Raw genomic sequence first — 18,730 nt, forward strand, 5'->3', positions numbered from 1 at the left:
GACCTATTGTTTTCTTATAATGAACATTATGCAAGATTGGATCTGTACAAGTGCTACAGTGAAATCATGGGGAAGGGAACCTTGAGAGTTCAAAGAACTGAGCAACGCTGTCTTGGGGAAGGGAACCTCAAGACCCCCTTTTTGCACAACTGTGCTATATTGAACTTAAGAAAGGGAACCTCAAGACTTGGCTGGACATTGTTGAGACAAGCAGCTATTGGAACTGTATTGAACTTGGGATAGGGAGCCCAAGAGAACTTAACGCTCAGAGCACTAACACTATTTTGTTGGCTAAGAAAAGCCCCACACCATGTTCATTTCTAGGTGTGAAGGCAAGCATAGGTTTTTACACAGACTTTTGATTTGGACTTGTGGACACAGACTTCCCTTCATTTTCTTTAGGCGGGAAAATTCCATACCTTAGTGGCAGGGCAAGTTATGCCTCACACCATCCTGGTATTGAAATAAAACATTCTTTAAAACTGGAGTTGTGTTATCTGCGTCATCTCTCTTGATAACATGCCTGTAACACAAGTACCATCTTTCAAGTAGTAGAAATCACAATCACTGGTAAATGCTCCTTACGACAAGGTGCTCTTTTCCCTCCTCATGATCAGCATCCCCCTCCCCCCCAATGATCCACTACCAATGGCTACTCGTGAACTCCTACAACAATTGCATCCCTAACCTCTTTGAATCTTTCAAATGAGTCGTCTGTTTCCTATCCTAACTCCAGCTATTCCCTGCCTCTCACCATTTCCCTCCAAAGGCCATGGTCTAGTTAACCGGGGCAGGGGTACAATATGCCAATTTCCAGACAAGCGGGCTCGTTATGAGTTTGGTGGTATCTCGACAATAGCACCACAGAGGAGATATCACCAAACAGTATTAGTGTTACCGCCACTTGGTCTGTCGGTATTACCACTGCCAGTATTACCGCTAGCAGTAATACTGCCAGATTACAAGTGGTGGTGTAAATCCCCATTTTATGGAGCCCATTGGCGATTTTTAGCAGAATTACCAGATGGTTATACCGCCAATGTTTGAAGGGTAAAGTGGAGGTAGATCCTCCACTTTAACTACAAAAATCAGAAGTACAACCAACCGACAATTCCACCAGTGGTAACACCGCCAAACTCGTAATGAGGCCAAAAGACTGGCTCTATAAGATCAATACAGTGGTGATGGGCACCGTTTTTAAGTAGTTTTTTTTATCATAGTGAAGAGGGGGTCCTTGGAATGCCCCTCCTCACCCACATGAGCATGATGCCCCGAAGAGGAAAAAAAACACACAGAGCAAATCACTATTCGGACAGCCCCCAGGAGGGCCAGGGATCCACATACGCGGACAGATACCCTCTTAGACAACCATTCAAACCTTATCCAGCGAATGTTTTCGTGGACACAGATGCCTCAACACTGGTCACGAAGAACATGCTTACACAGTTCTGTAGATAGAGGACAGATATGCATACTGTAAAAAGCTTTGATTATTTTTCTCATTAGCCATGTGCAGAAAAGCTGAACGCATTGTAAATGAATAGATGCAGAGCAAGCTTTAGATGCTTATTGCAACTAACCCTACGGAACTACAGGATCACGTAAGGAGCCTGCAAGGACCAAATACGACTAACCTATGGGAAACATAGCACAGTATAGATATGTAGAAATCATAGTATAATTATAATGAGGATTACATGACACCACAAGCAACAGGACGGGAGACAAGGGTAGCAAAACCAGGCTGCACAGAACAGCAGGCAAGGGCTCGCAGCCAAGGTCAGAGACAAGCAACACATTCCAAACCTAAACGACAAGCGGCCCTCTGCAGAAAAATGAAATAAATCCTCAGATTGCAGACCAGAAGAGCTTGATTCTGTGGTCCTCAACCACATGATGGAGCCGAACTAGACAGTGGTCATTCATCTGCGGTGAGAAGACGAACGGTTCTCAGCAACAAAAACATGAAATGAAACATGGAATTGTTAACAACTTTGCAACACTGAGGGCACTCCTCACAGGCAAAAACGGGACTGCAAACAGTTACATTGGGAACACATAGCCATTCTCATCACCTTGAGAAGGTGCACAGAGCGCTGAGAACAGAGCTGGTTCCCAGGCCATGAGAGACCAGCTCCAGCCAATCAGGGGAAAGAAATCCAGGGGTGGATGGCAGAGGGCAAGGACCAATGGGAATCCTGCGACCCTGCAACAATGTAACAGATAGTTTCTTGGAGAGGGGGCAGGCCAGCCACCGGACATGTGAGGGCCAATCAACTAAGATATATAGGTGCCATCCATAAGGGATACCACACCAATCATCCAACCAGGAGGACCCATAGGTTTTTCAGGAAAGGGCCTATGTTGTGAGGCTGGGGCGTGGGGGGCAACAAAATGACCCGACACGGGCTCGGGAGCAGTGATTCTGGGAATTTTCGAATGTCCTGTATGATCCTGATCAGTTTGTGTAATAAACACCAGTTCTAACTTTCCCTTGGCTAGTCGTTCATTTGTATACTGGGGGAAGGTTATTGGCCCCTGGGAGCTGAATGGGTACGCTCGTAGTAACCCCCAGACCTCTGGCATACCTAAGCTAACAATAACATAATACAACTAGACATACACGAACATGTGTTCAGCCCTTCCATTGCAATTTGCATTACGAGCTATCAAATCCACAAAGTGGTTTACCAATGAACGTTCACGGACTCCAAGGAACAAGCAGAAAGCTCAAGCCCATGTCAGATTTTTGTCTTTGCACTCTGGCATTAATTACAACAAATATATAATTACTGAGTCAGTCTGCAAAGTAGAAGTACAGCATCCGACATAGGAGAACTTTCAATCACTTCATGCAGAAAGCTCACACCTGTTAAAACAGCTACTTCTTTAGCTTCTTAATCTAGAGCCAGTCTCACCTAAAGCATGACTTTCTCAAACGGCAGAGACAAAACAGATTGTTTCCAAGAATTATGGCTTTTGTATTTGGAAATGTGCACACAAGAAACAAAGAAATGCAACAACGGAAACTAGGTATGCTCCCAAAAACCCATAAAAAAAAAAATTAAAAAATGGTGTGTGTGCTCAGTGATCACATAGATCCATTTTTTTTGAAGGGGTTCAGATGCAAAATGGCAATGGAAAAGGGAAATGGGTTTTTGGGAGCATTCATAGTTTCCGTTGTTGCACATTGCCAAACACAAAAGCAATCACTCTTGGAAACAACCTGTTTCCTCTCAATCGCCTTGCTGTTTGAGAAAGGGATCTATGTGATCACTGAGGCCACACATAATTGCGACTGCCGAAAATGCCATAAATTACTATATCGTATATATTTAGTAAAAAAAAAAAAAAAAAAAAAAACAAAGAACACCGAAAGCCCCTGAAATTCGCCAGTTATGGTAAACTATGCAACCATAACTCGCGCCACCACCGTGTATTGCTAAGACTAACACCCAGGACATCAAAGATGACATCACTGAATTTCATAGGTTGTTAGTAACGCAACTTAACCAGAACGTCCCTTTATCAAAGTTTTTTTTCCTGAATACACATAAGTGTGAAATTGATAGAATTGTACTAGGATTCCCTTACTTTATATACATATAGCATGCTGAACCCCCTGCTAGTGATTTTGATGTCCGTGGACTGTGCGAATGTCCGCGGACGGACACCGACAACATCAACACTACCCAAAAACTCAGGGGGTATCTTAGATTGTTCTATCATGCTATATAAACACTGAAAAAGTTCACAAAGCAGCACATAAACACATACATAATAAGAAATGTAACCTATATATATCTAACACATCAACCATCCATTTAAATGCCATATGTACTAAAATGGAATATACCACAACAAAAAAGATGTGCCTCCAACATAATTACCTGACAGAAACTGCACAGCTAAGACCAACAGCAGACCTTCACAACAGTAAGAACACAAATTACCAGAAACTAGTAAGTAAACTTAAGTTTTCTTATATAGTTCTAAACTTTCTGTATTTGGTACAGTAGAAGTAATAAATATATATATATTTTTTTTTTTTTTTTTTTTTTTTAAACACAAACGTCCAGTACTTTGGAGTGGCGTGAGGAAATGTCTTAGACAGTGATACTAATGGTAAGCAAATTAATAAGCATTACTTTATGTGTACTTAACATATATATTGTTTGTTTAACAGACCATACAAACATTGAAAATAATACACCAAAAGAGACATTAGAAAATACTCTGCAGCGCATGGAACATAAAATGGACATGCTTATGGAAAATTTCAATCTTTTGAAACATTTTGTGGAGGACCACATAAAAGAAAAAAATTAAATATTGTCCCACATGCACCTGTTCCCCATCTCCATGTCCCAGTCAACTATCCCCAAACCCTCAACACCAAGAAAAACGTTTTGATGACACCCATCCCTTCATCCCCTCCCATCCAGCCTCTCCAAACCCCTAATTTCCCTGTGTTTGTGTCAGTTTTTGCCTCCCCGTCGCTTTCATAAATTGTATATCTGTATATAGTAAAAAAAAAAAAATTATATGTGTTTTAATTTAGTTTTAAAAAGAAAGGCAGTTGGGGTGTCCGCGGACAGCGCGGGTGTCCGGAATGTCTGTAATTAACCAAAATTAGGGTGTCCTGAGAACACTATACCTGTCCGTACTGCCTGTAGAACATCTACGCACATGCGCACCACACCCATAAATCCTACGAACATCGTGCCTGTCCGTAACTGTCCATATTACTCATGTCACACTTTTAATTAGTTTGAGGACCCAAACACTGTCCGTAGAACATCGCGCACGACCGTTCATGTGCATTTGGTGTCCTGCGGACACTGGTTCCCTTCGTGGACGTGTTCGCTACGGCATCATGTGACCGCACCCACGCTAAGCATGTGTCCTGAATTGGGGACACTGTTCTGAACCGCAAACATTTTAAAAGTACTTTTTTGGGCAATCCAAAGTATTGTACAGTAAATATTCACCATTGCACATGTCCTAGACAATAACCCTGACTTTCTACATACTTTTTTGAACCTCTTTGGGGTGTTCGATCTGTCCGCAGACAGCGCCTATAAAAGGCCACACCCCAGAGCTGATCTTTATTCTGTCTTCCTACTATTGAAGATTACCTACTTTGCTGGGCTGCCTTTGCTGAAACTTGATGGCATCCATGGCTGCTGTTCCACCTGGTGCTACATCTGCCTCAGCACCACCTCCACCACCATCATCACCTCCCCAAGGGCCTGAAGAGGGGAACAGGCGTGAGGATGTAGACGATGAAGAGGATGAGGTAGTGGAAGTCCATCCTAACAGCACTCACCGTGAGTCTTGGTTGTGGAAGTTGTTTACCATTCAGGGTGGAGTGCCAAAGGCGCGTGCAAACAAGGTCACCTGCAATCAGTCCCACATGGTGCGGAGTCGTGGAAGGCCTGGTTCGTACAGCTTTGGACGACATCTATGAAGCGACACCTAAGGTTGTTCCACAGTGGGGCCGTTCGCAAGGTTGTATGTTGTGATCAACGTAGTAGGTGGAGTTCCTCTACCACATCCTCCGTTTCCGCTCCTGTCAGCACAAGAGACACTCCTTTGGGACAGCGCATCCCTCCAGCTGCCTCACAGGCCATTCACAATGCTGTTGACCCTTACCTTTCGAGGGTCACAATATTGTGTATGTACAGCGACGCAGTACTCTGCAGGGGGGGGGGGAAGAGTCTTCGGAGTGCTTTCGAGACGGTCAAGGAGCATGAGAACGTCTGCCCACTACCTAAATAAAGCCCACCCTACATCTTCCTCTCTCCACCTGCCCTTTCTTATCCCCGTGGTTGGTGTCCCTTCCTTACCCTCCTCTCCTAGTGTGTCATGTGCAAAAAAAACAAAAAATAAAAATCCCCCCCAAAAAATAAGGCTCTTTTCAGAGCCGCCTTTCACAGTCTAAAAATAGAAGTGACAAATAAATAGTGCAGGCCCCAGTGCATTTTTTTAGAAGTCTGCGGACATCTAAATTTTGGGGTGCTGCCCGATCATAACCATTGCACTTTTCTCTGGGAGGAAGTGGTGGCTCTGGAAAGAGCCGTTTGGTGGCGTTTGGGTTTGAAAAACTTCAAATGGTCAACACCTACTGCAAAATGGATGGCTGTAATTCCAAAAAAGGTTGTAATGCATTTTGCACATTTCTCAGAAAAATCTGATTGCCAGCATAACTAAGATGAACACCATCTCTGCAAAAACTGTATGGGCTACAAAACATCATATTTTCATTGTGAAAAAGAGGACATGCCAACACCTCTTATAAAGGCACAAACAAACAGCCTTATTTACATTATGCCTCGCTTTCTCCATTTGTGGACCAAATGAAGAAGAATGCAGCCACATTTGTCTCTGCGCAATACAAGAAAAAATTACTTGGGAATTGGGAAACATGTCCATGACCTTTCCAAGTCCTTCTTTCATTGCAAATTGCAAAGAAATTCCAGACACATATCCTAAACTGTTCCCTCCACAATGAATTATAATTATGTCTGGATGATGATCTGTCTCCAAACTAGCACAGAGAGGTACCAAGTCCAGCCACTTCATTCCACACACTCCATGCCAGTGCACTTCCACATGAGGGAATCCAAGATCTGAAGCTACTCCACAGAGTTCTGCATGCACCTCCAACCAATGTATCCATGAGTCTCCCAAAATCCATATAATCTGTTTTCTGAAACACACAGCCATACCTATCTGTTCTTCTTTCAGAAAAAAAAGACTGAAACTCTCTCCTTACACAACATACCCAGTAAACTTTACTGACCAATCCATTGCTTTTCGCATACTCATTTGCATGCCTTTCCAGCCCAAAATCCCTGTATTTAATACACGATGTCCGCAGACTACCGCCATGTCCGCGGACATATCAACAAATCTGAGCATGGTGTATTTAAATTTAAATAGTGTGCCCTATTTCCCCTTTGAGGTTGGCTCTGAAAAGAGACTTTTTTTGTTTTGTTTTTTGGCAGATGCTTGACAGACACCTTGGACAGCCCTTCGACCCTTTCCACTTCACTCTCTGTGCCATTCCCTCATTGGATACAGCTAAGTGGTCACACAACCATCCACCAATCACATCCAAGACTTCTACATCTAACTCCATCATCAGAGTTCAGCACTTCAAATGTACTGTTGATCACGGAGTACAATCTCATATCATTGGAAAGCACCTACTACAAAAAAACTACTGTACAAGTCTTTAAGATTTCTACTTGCAGCTACAGGCATATCCACATGCAAGAATACAAACTACAGGCATGCATATTTTCTGCACAGAACATGAACAACTCATGAATGCATATAAACAGAGTAACTGCCACTTAACCTGTATAACCTATATAAAAAAAGTACTGTCATTTTTCCCATCTGCTATAATCAACTCTCACTTCCAAACCGGTCTACCAATTTTTTTTTCTTCTCATTTGCAAAGCATATTGAAGTAACATATTGTAAGTAAAATATAAAGCCTGCACATAGTCAAAGGAAACTCCATTCACACACTATGTTCTCTTATCAAACAAGAAAACTACTACAAAAGCATACAAATAAACATCTAAATTAATGTCATTCCATAAACACACAGAATTACTAACTTCTTTCTTTTACAATTGCAGTGAAGACAACTCTCCTGAAAAGCAGCAACATCTGAAGTACAAACAACAACTCAGAAGAAACCTGCTCATTCCAAACAAAAAAATAAGTACAATGCTACCATAATATTCTTACTGTTACTCAAACTCACTGTGCAGTTGATTCACTGAATTTGTGTGCCATAAAACAGAGATTTGTACACCATTCTGCCCACAAATCCCCATTTGTTAAACAGGGATTAACAGGCAGAAGAGCACACAAATCCCCGTTTTTCGATACATAAATAACATAACTCAGCCCCTAGAATGTTATTATTACAGAACAAAGAACTGTTTTAATTCTACACCATTAGATTTAGTATTAGTACTTCTGCTCACCACTAGCTTACTTTGTACTGTCATCTGAACCCAAATATATTAACACACAAGTAAAAGAATAGCCTTCCCAACTAGTTGTAGCTGCCCAATGCACAATCACACACCACCACATACATCTTTACCATCATACTCACACACTCATGCACACACCACACATACATTGCACAACAGCCTAACCCATACCTTTTTTCAACAGACCCCAAAGAATGCCTACCAAGAACCTGTCCCGGGTGGATAGCTCAGTGGCAGCGTGCGTGTCTTGGAAGCAAGACGACACGAAGCAACAACAGGTTCGATCCCCGGGTCCGCGCTTAAAAACCTCTGGGCGTTATAAATACGTAACTAAAACAACAACAAAAAAAACACAATTACGCAACTAAAAAAAAAAAAACAATTCCTGTAACAGCGCCTCGATGCCTGCGGGCTGTGTGAGCGCTTTATAAATGTAAAATAAAAAATAAAAAAAAAAAAATAAGAACCAAGTCCGTAGAAAGCAATGCAGAAGTAGAGCAAATGAAAATAAAAGTGTCCAAAATAAGCATCCATCTAGCAGAATTTGTACAAAAAGTTAAAACAAAAGATCTAATAGAGTCATTAAGCGAAACAAAACAAGCTGCCAGTACAAAAACTTTCCCTCCTCTTTCAAAATATAAATCAAAACAAAAAGTGATTTACAACAATTCAGCTACCACTACTGCTAACACTTCTCCTATAAATCTTGATGTAGTGGCAAGTAACCATACCAAAATAAGTATATTAGAAAAAATGTTCTGCCACAGAGTCCTTCAAAATATTATAAAAACAGGACAGAAATCATGCACAACCCTTAAAAACCTACCGTAGAAAATTAATTTTAGAAGCTTTGATAGTGCAAAAGACTTCTAAATAAACAGAATGTCAACAAAAATAACTTCTTAAATATCTGTGGAGGTGAATGGAGTCACACCACCAGCACAGAACCATATTTCAATGAAGAAGCATACAAACAAAAGCAAACAAACATAATTGCCATACATAGCAGTGGAAGAGGCTATGAAAAACTTATACCATTATAGAACAAGAAATACTGCTTAAAAAAATGTCCCCAGAAAATTCAGTATCAGCTCTCCATTCAACTGAACCAGAACGTCCAGTATGCAAATGGCTGTGCACGTCAATGTGTAACAGTGCTTTCAAATGTTTACGCCAGTTCATCAATATGTGAAAGGCAAGGACAAAATCAAACTGAATCTACTACAAAATATGGATACCTGTCCAGTGCGCAAACACACAGTACTACAAGGACATTCATTAGCCTGCATTTCAGGACCTATTTGCAAAAGCACCTTCCATCATATCAAAATGTTAACACATCATTCAACTATAGGAAATCTAGTCTATACACTGTACTATGCTAAATGTCCTGCTTTAGCATTAGCCAATTTAAATAACAAACTTCTACATGGTACAGCCAAAGATCTACTTGAAGAAATAGAGCACATTCAGGGAAATGAAAGGCACTTACAAAATGTAATATAATACCTTTACAACAAACTAGCAACAATTGTACAGATGGCAACCTTCTACTACACACATACAAAAAAGAAATACTAAAATTTAAAAAGTACATTCGCTGAAATACCAAACCATGTGCGTGTCTGTGTTGCTGCAGAACTTTTTATAAAAGTAACACAAACTGTAGACGTAACATACAAAATAGAAGACCATGAAGAGTCCAAATGGTTTGAATTAGCTCTGTACCTTATAGCAGAAAACAAATATGAGATAAATGACCCCTTAATACTTTGTAGTTACTGCACTACAAAACTTAACAACCAAACTCCTTCACGTGCTATCACAAATAACTTGGAATTATTCCCACTACCAAAATCCCTGCAACAACTCAATTTATATGAGAGCATTATAATTCAAGCAGTGCAACCATTTCAAGCAAGAATACACCTTCAACCAAAAACAACAAAATTACCTCCCTCAGAATTAGTGACAAAGTTGTTTTATTTACTATTAGATCTGAAAGACAATGTAAAAACTCTGGGACTACAACGTCCAATAGAGCAATCTTTAATTGTCTTAGTAAATGGTGTACCTACAAAAGACAAAAAAAAAATTGTCAACAACTCGTAGACTAAAGTTTAGACAAGCCTTGCAATATCTAAAAGACAATAATGTATACTACAAATAAATTAATATTGAAGAAAACTTGAAGGAAACCACTAAAATAATTCAAGAGTCACCAGAAAGTGATCAATTTGAATTTCTAGATCCTGCTACACTATCCAATATTTTAGATTATTATACAATTCATCCATTACACTCTAGTGACACCATAGATGATGCACTAGAAATGTCCCAAATTGTCATGATCTCTGCTTCCAAAAGGTCAGGGTTTTCCCAACTCCCTTGGAAGCAGATCCATAACCCAGGTTCCGAGTGCCAACCAGTCCCAATTGGGACCTTTTGGACCCAGTCCTGGCGCCAGTGGCACCAGGCTCATAAATATGCCCAGTCCCAGCGCTGGAAGCGCCAGGCTCATAATGCTTGGGTGGACTTACCTGCAACAGACCATGCTGCTTACTTGCCTGCCAGTTGAGTCTCTGATCCTCTTCTGTTTGGAACTACTTTTCCTGTTGGGTGGGGCAGGAGCCACTCCCTAGATTCAGAACACTGGAACTCTTCTGGAAAGCAGGAACTCTTTTCTTAGACATGGCTGTGGAAGGAGACACCTAAGCACTACAGGAGGCTATTTAAACCACACCCGATGGATGAATCTTGCTTTGCGTTATTCTGCATCCTCAGCAGCAGAACGCTCATCGTGTCTTCTGCATCTGATCCTGGGCCTAAGGAAAAAGGCTTACCATTCTGAATCCAGTCTTCAGCAACACCTATAAAGACAAGAAAGAACAGGTTAGCATTACGGTCTTCAGTGACAGCTCTTCACTTACCTGGTCCATCGGCTGTCACCAACGCCTCGCGCTGCATTCCGGCATCTGAAAGATAAAGGCTTACCAACTCTTCGCACGCTCCGGAGGCCTTCGGCGCTGCATCCCGCATCTGAAAGACAAAACAAGGTGAGTTTAAAGACATTGGGGAACTTTAATACTCACGTGCCATTACTCCTTTCCACATCTAACCCAGTGGGTATTCCGGCACCCTGCAGCCGCCCCGAACTTGTACCTGCAAAATAAAAAGACAGTTAGAGCGCATCGTGAAGCAGGCAACAAGCGCTTACTTACGTGCTTCCAGGCGCTTCTATTCATCACACGGGCTCCATCTTCAACTCACTTCAGCCCGCCATCCACCATCGCCGGAACCCTGCAAAACAAGAGACATCATTACTAAAGGCTTTAAAGACATTAGAATTACTCGAAACTTACCGTTCGTGCAGTAAACGACGGACATCAGTCCTCTGAAGTCAAGAGGCCTGCTCCCCTTATCCAGTGAAGAAACTGGTTACAGCACCCTGCCTTGAGGCAGATGGAGAGCACGGCGTTCACTTACCTAAGATGAGAGCGTTAACCTTTGGGGTTCTACAGGAGAAGAGAAAGGGAAGAAGAGAGACATTCAATAACCCAGTTCATTAATCCCACATTTTCTATCTGCAGACATCTTACCCTTCAAGCCAGACATACAGTGCACAGAGGTCCAGCCCAAAGAGCCAGCCGTGTGTTACACATCACCTTTGAAGATACGGTATACGCCCAGTCAAGACCGGCGCCTCTACGGGAATCAGGTGAGCGTTACACAAATGCGACAAAGGATCACCAATCAGCATATGGGAAAAAAGAATAGAAGCACATGCTTTTCCTCTACTCTTTCCTACTGGAAAAGGAGGAAGGTACGATGATAGACCCATTCAGATAACAGCATCAGAATACCGCTTGTTACGAATGTATTCTGAGGATCCACATTTTGTCTAAATCTGGGAATACATATTCCACCTACTCTTTGAGGGTGAACTAGCAACTCTATGCTACGGAGTTGTACACACATTAAAATCAGGTACCCAATTTCAAAATATGTCAGCTACGCAATTACTACAAAAAGTACAAGAAAAAGGTGAGGTTCTACAATCAAGCATAAATCTGTTAGCAAACATGTGTGGTACTAAAGAGTACTGGTTCAGACATCACAGAGATGTACTTTGTATGATAAGAAACCTTGGCCTTCCCACTTATTTTGTTACATTAATTTGTGAAGAATATGCATGGGAATATTTACATGATTTCCTACGCATAGCAAGCAAAAAACAAAACAAACATAGATATACCAACACCTGGAGAACTTTGCTCTCTAGATCCTTTTAATGTTTCAAGATATTTCCATCATCGTTTCATTGCTGTGCTACACTATTTTAATAAATAAAACTGTTCCTCCCCTCGGAGAAGTGCAATACTTCTTTTGGAGAAAAATGCCAAGCCAGAGGAGCACCACATATCCACATGCTTTTATGGATTAATGATGCTCCTAAATTTGGTCAAGACAGTGATTCCACTGTTTTACAGTTTATCGAAAAATATGTCACTTGTGAAATTCCATCAGAAGCAACAAATAGTGATCTTCATGCACAAATTGTACAATTTCAAAGACACAAATTTAGCAAATATTGTCATAGCAAATACAAAACAAAGGGAGATACTAAACCAAATGCCGCTTTGGTTTGCCTAGACCAGTTACAGACACAGGTGAAGTGAACAACGTCATGTCTTTAGTTAGCCATAGTGTTAAAGGTAAATTACCTAAGAACACATATTGCATAAAAAGAACAGAAGAAGCAAAATATATCAATGATTACAATGCAAATATTGCCCGCTTATGGAATGCAAACATAGATGTGCAGTGCATTACAGACAGTTCCACTGCAGTTGCACGGTATATTACAGCCTACTTAACCAAAGCAGAAAAAAAACAGAGCTGCAGGACCTCTGGAATGACCTATCATTGGACGAAACACTGTCTCAGAAATTGTACAGTCTAGGCATAAAAATGCTCTCCCATAGAGAATGTGGCTGCTATGAAGCTGCAAATCGTTTAACTGGTACTGTTTATATTGAAAATCAGAAAATATAGTATGGCTAAGTCTTGGTCCTGCTAAATCTAGAAAAAGAGTTCTCAAATAGTTAAACTTAATCATATAACATTTTCATTAAAAACTCCTCAACATAAAGAACTATATTACATGTCCCCGCTACAACTTTTTAAACCATGGAGAAAAGAAGAAGAGATACTAGATATCTATGACTCTTAAGAAGACGCTTTCAAAGCAAATGAAAGCACTATAACCGATGTAAACTTTACACAGTACAAAACAATGTTGCACAACGAACAGCAACACGAAGAAGAACTCCAGGCTCAACTAGATAAAGACACTCCTGACAGTAGTCAACCTTCTGAAACAGGAAGCCAAGAACCACTGGGACAGCCACTAATAGCAAATGAGGCAGAATTAGCAATGACAGAAGTAAAAAATACCATGTGTCACTATGAAGAAGATGCAGAAGACTTAATTTAACTTAACTACAATCAAAACTAAACAAAGAGCAGCATACAATTTTTCAAGAAGTAACAAAAGAAATTGCACATGGTCTACAACATGAAAATAAAGGATGTACCTGCCGAAATTACAATATGTTAGTGGTCAAGCTGGTGGGCAAAACATTCTTAATCAAAATCATCAGCAAATTCCTCCAACAATTGACAAACAACAAACTGTCAGCTGTTGTAACTGACCCCACAGGTTTAGCTGCGTGCAACATAGGCGGTGTCACTTTACACCGATTACTACTCCTTCCAGTAGAACACCAAAACAAATTAGAATATTACAAACTTTCTACAGAAGCTGCAATGGAATTACGCAGAGTGTTAAAACAAATGAAAATGCTGCCAATAGATGAGGTGAGCATGGTCTTCAATCTAATGTTGGCTTTGTTTCACCTCAGATTACAAGAAGTACTCAAAACAAACTACCAAGAGCTCTTTGGAGGAAAACACATTTTTTTCGGAGATCTTCTTCAATTGACACCAGTGAAAGGTGAACCTATTTTTAAAACCTTAGGACACAAACTCTGCTGTAAAACTGCTGGCAGCATAGGAAATGTTAACCTTTGGCAACATTTTCAAATACAGAGAATGAACAGAAAACATGCGCCAGTCTGCAGACCTTACCTACGCCAACATTTTAAAAAGTATTAGAGTTGGTGTACTATCTCAAGAAGCACAAGCACAAGCAATATTAAAAACCCAGCACATCCATGCATTTTATGGCCATAACTCTTGTGCTACTGATGTCATGGAACAATTAGCACACAAAAATGTCACTTGTATGTCCTTGATGCCAACTCTTGCAAGCTGTTCCAAGTTCAAAACATTGTTGAAAAAAGAAACGCAACCAATAATTGAAATTTGATCCAAAGACAAACTGGACGTACATGGTATGACACTACCCATGTGTCAACAAGCCACAACAAGATTAAATACCTTAGAAAACTCTATCTCCAACACATCTGGTTTGGAGAAAATATTAAACTTATCTTTAAACTGTAGAGTAATGCTTAAACGTAACCTTGACGTGGAGCAAGGACTAGTTAATGGAGCATTTGGTACAGTTGTTGACTTTCAAACATACCAACATGACAACATTCAGTTTGTCAATATTCTCTTTGACAAATTATCAGAAGCAAAAAGAATAGGATGCTCAACAGTTCAATTCCTTCTCTTCAAAGACATGTATGTACGCAGAGAGCAATTTTCTCTAACTCTAGCATACGCAGTTACCATTCACAAATCACAAGGTCTTACCCTAGATAAAGTATTGCTAGATATTGGGAACACAGTCTTTAAAGAAGGCATGAGCTACGTAGCACTATCACGCTTACGTACACTTGACGGTCTATTTCTAATCAACTTTGATGCAAGTAAAGTAAATGCTGATATTCCTTGCATTTTAGAATACAATAGACTGCGTTCACTGTACATCCCATCTAAAAACATATCCTGTTCCACAAAAAGCAAAACATTATAAAAGAAAACTACTTCAAACAGAAATGCAACAGGATTTCGCTGCAAATCCTCCAAAGAGAGTAAAAGAACCTAATACTTCATCAATTACTACAACCAAAGAAGAATGTACTACTCAAAGTAACTCAGATACTTCTTCAAAAGAAGCAACACACACTCTGAAGAAATGACTTGGACACAGAACTATCTGGTCCATTCAAATTTTCAAATGTAACTGGTGTAAATTGCTACGCAAATATAGAAATAAATATTCTATTTCAATTGCTACCAATTATTAACAACATTTACTTACACAATACTTACCAATTGCGTTTGCAAATGTTAGTCCTTCATAGAAATGCAACCAACAATCCTGACAACAGTTATAGTGTTCATGGAATAAGACAAGAATTGGAGTATTGTGCTGGAATGGTGAAATTCACTATAAACTCACAAGAAGATCCACAAGAATTTCTAATGTACTTACTACAAGTACTGGAAAACAAAAATATACCTATAGATCATACATGTGGAAACATACATGCACACTCTGCAAAATTGTGGAACACGGAACAAGTTCTTAATGAACGCTTTGTGCATGTATCCATACCAGACTGTGAATACGTTCCATTTCAGCAACTTGTACAAAAGATTATGTACTACCTGCAATTCAGATAATTGCTCCACCTTACAAATACAAACACATAGTAAATACTTAATACTAACGCTTCTACGTTACAATGCAGATGGTACCAAAAACAACTGCAAGCTGACTGGATTCACACATGGTCAAGTATCACTTGGTAAGAAAACCTTCACAACAGTAGGTATAATCTACCATGCAGGAGACACTGCATATATAAAAAAGAATTATGGATGGTTTAAATGTAATAATACCATTACTCTAAAGCAAAGATTACCAGCAAATCTTATAAACGCTTATTTAATATTCTTAAAACCAAAATTCAATAACTAATCTGTGCATAAACATTAATAAAACTTCGAAGACAAAACTATAGACAGTTACAATACGTCAACAGGTATCTAACTACCCCATGAATCTGCAACAACCCAACAGGTATATTAGCAAAGTTAATAATATAAATAAAGAACTATAATCAGTTACAATTCGACATCACGTATCTAACAATCTGCAACAACCAACAGATAGAACATTAGCCAGAAACAAGTAAACAATAAAAAGAAAAAAAAACAAAAAAAAACAAAAAAAAAAAAAAGTACCGTAGCATAACAAGAGAAGGTTTGTTTTTAATCCAACATGGATTTTTTTCCCACAGACCCAATGATTTAAGCAACAAACACAGAAACTGAGCAAATTGCACAGTACACTAGTTTGTAAACTACTAAATATGAGGGTCGAAATAAAAGCAGAAATGTCTATTATGCAATGTAATAAGTCCTTATAAACTACCTACACTAACGTGATCTTTTCTTTTATAACAGAAATTGAAAAAGAATATTTGCTCCAATTACACATTATGAAAAAATATATCCAATCACAAAAAAAAACAAACAGTAAGTATATTATAATAAATACAACCCATAAATACTGCTCCATAACACAGCCATTGAAGCAAACATCTAACCAACAAGCACAATACAAAATGTTTACTTCCATGGATAGCCAGAAGCGCAGTTTTTTATGTCCGCGGACATGGCGAACACACTAGGGGTGCCTGCCACCTAAATAAAATACAACACTTCAACCATCTCTTACTCCCCCACCCTCCCCAAGCACTCCTGTACACCAACACACTTGCCAAAGGTGTATTTCTCCCCAGTTTGTCGCCGGGCTCTCCGCGGATCCAAGATGACGGACGCATCAAAACAATACGATGCACCTCACGCTTCATTCCAGCCAATCAGCGAACATGTTGCATGTCCGCGGACTTGACGCAAGCCGATTAGCAAACCTGTGTCCTGTCCGTGGAGCGGACATAGATATCATTAATTTTTGGTATCTAATTTTTGGTCTTTTTAAAAAAACTACTGGACGGATTTTCACTAAATTTACAAAAGCAAGCTTTCAGGACCAAGCCGCTGCTCCTGCCGCAAATTTGGTGAAAATCCGTCCAGCGGTTTGGGCTGTAGGCATGAGCAAAGTTTATCGCCCATTCAGTCTATCTGAAAAAAAGAAATTTTGGGACCCCCCCTTATGACTTTGCCCCCCCTGGACCAAACCTCACCAAACTTTGCAAAGAAATTCAGAGTGGGCCATATACTTTTCTTGCAAAGTTTGGTGAGGATTCGTCCAGGGGGAGCGAAGTTATAAGCCGCCCAAAAAGTGCTCTTCCTATGGGATTAGCAATTTAACCATAACAGCAGTGTAATATAGTAACGGGGGAGTCTTAAAAAAAAAAAATACCACATTGATGAAGAATGCACGGGACCCTTCCAATCAGGCAACATTAATAAAGAAGAATTTTAAAAATGGTCGCATTTGCAGGTGGAAAGGGCACAGCACATCAGTACAGAGGCTGCTACTATTGAGAACACGACTGTTGCTATTTAGGTAATTTAGTTCGAAAAGCGAGAACACACATTTCATCATTATCCTGCCGCTTGGTCCCTGGGCATCTTACATTACCACACCAGCCCCGCTAAGAATACCTTTCCTGTATACTGCTCCTAGTGTTACAGTGTGGCGCGCAGACAGTAAAGTCACCCATACCTGTTGCACTCCAGCATTTTTGTTGTACAAGTCTGAATGCAGAACCAATAGCAGCGGGTCATGGACATTCTTCCCTTTGAACAGCTCAGGAGCTGGCAAAGAAAAGAAAAGAACAAAAAAAAAAGATACTTTTCAGTTAACTGTGTAATCCCCTGCGCAAAAGGGAAAAGAAAGAGCGGTCGCGCTTCAACAACAAAAAAACACATCCGCAACACTCACCATTGTTTGCATAAGTAAATACGAGCAGGTCGTCCAGGATCTGGATCTGGGTGTCTATCGGCCTCCTCTCGTGTGTGTCTTTCAGGCGCTCGATCAGCCTCTCCAGGCGACGCACCTCCTCCATGGCCGGCGAGCGGCTCTGCCACAGGCGCGCCCTGTCACCCTGCAGGCGCGGGCATGAGCTTGACAATTCCCTGCCCGCACAACTGCGCGGACTGGGACAGCGTTCTGCAGTCCTCTGACAAGATGCACCTAGCACGCGAGTTTCACTTTCACTTTAACAGGGACGAATAGCAGTACAAATCCCGACTCCCGCTCCTCCTTAACTCTCCGCTGCCCCTCCTCATCTGGCCGTTCCCCTCCTCCTTCTCCTTCCAGGCTGTACAGAGTTGAACTCAAGCTCCCCCTCCCGTGACCACTTAGGGCGGAGACGTTTGCGTGTGTGCTTGCGTGAGTTATAAATACCAAAAAGCGTACACATGTATGAACGTTTGCTTTTTTTTTGTTTTACTGAAGTAGTTAATGATGTCACTTATCTGAATTTATACAGGCTGGCTTACACACTAAGTTTGAGTTTACATGGTGTTCGAGCACATAGCGCATGTGCTATATCAGTGGATCAAAATAAACTCATTGCAAGTAATTAGAGAACAATCAGTACAGGAAAACGTCATCGCATACAAGACAAAGACGTTGATGGGATGCTGTATGTACGACCAACAAGTTATGTCTCTGTTAAAGGGGCACTGCCGTGAATCATTTTATTTTAAAACATTGAAGTTATTAATAGTGGCAGAAAAAAGAAAGAGTAATCTGT

At 40.5% G+C, this 18,730-nt stretch overlaps 1 protein-coding gene across 1 annotated transcript in view; it reads right to left on the bottom strand.

Moving 5' to 3' along the window:
• Nucleotides 1–18,239, bottom strand: part of LRRK2 (leucine rich repeat kinase 2) — a 2,398,611-nt gene extending 2,380,372 nt beyond the window's left edge. Inside the window, exons 1-2 of the mRNA XM_069629211.1 lie at nt 17,914–18,239; nt 17,695–17,786 (exon numbers count right to left, since the gene is read on the bottom strand). Of these exons, the coding sequence (XP_069485312.1) occupies nt 17,695–17,786; nt 17,914–18,037 (216 nt within the window). The 5' untranslated portion in view covers nt 18,038–18,239. The remainder of the gene's footprint in view (nt 1–17,694; nt 17,787–17,913) is intronic.
• Nucleotides 18,240–18,730: the final 491 nt, after the last annotated feature.

This window comes from Ambystoma mexicanum, chromosome 12 (assembly GCF_040938575.1).
Source record: "Ambystoma mexicanum isolate Mex_15411 chromosome 12, UKY_AmexF1_1, whole genome shotgun sequence".
Taxonomy (NCBI): domain Eukaryota; kingdom Metazoa; phylum Chordata; class Amphibia; order Caudata; family Ambystomatidae; genus Ambystoma; species Ambystoma mexicanum.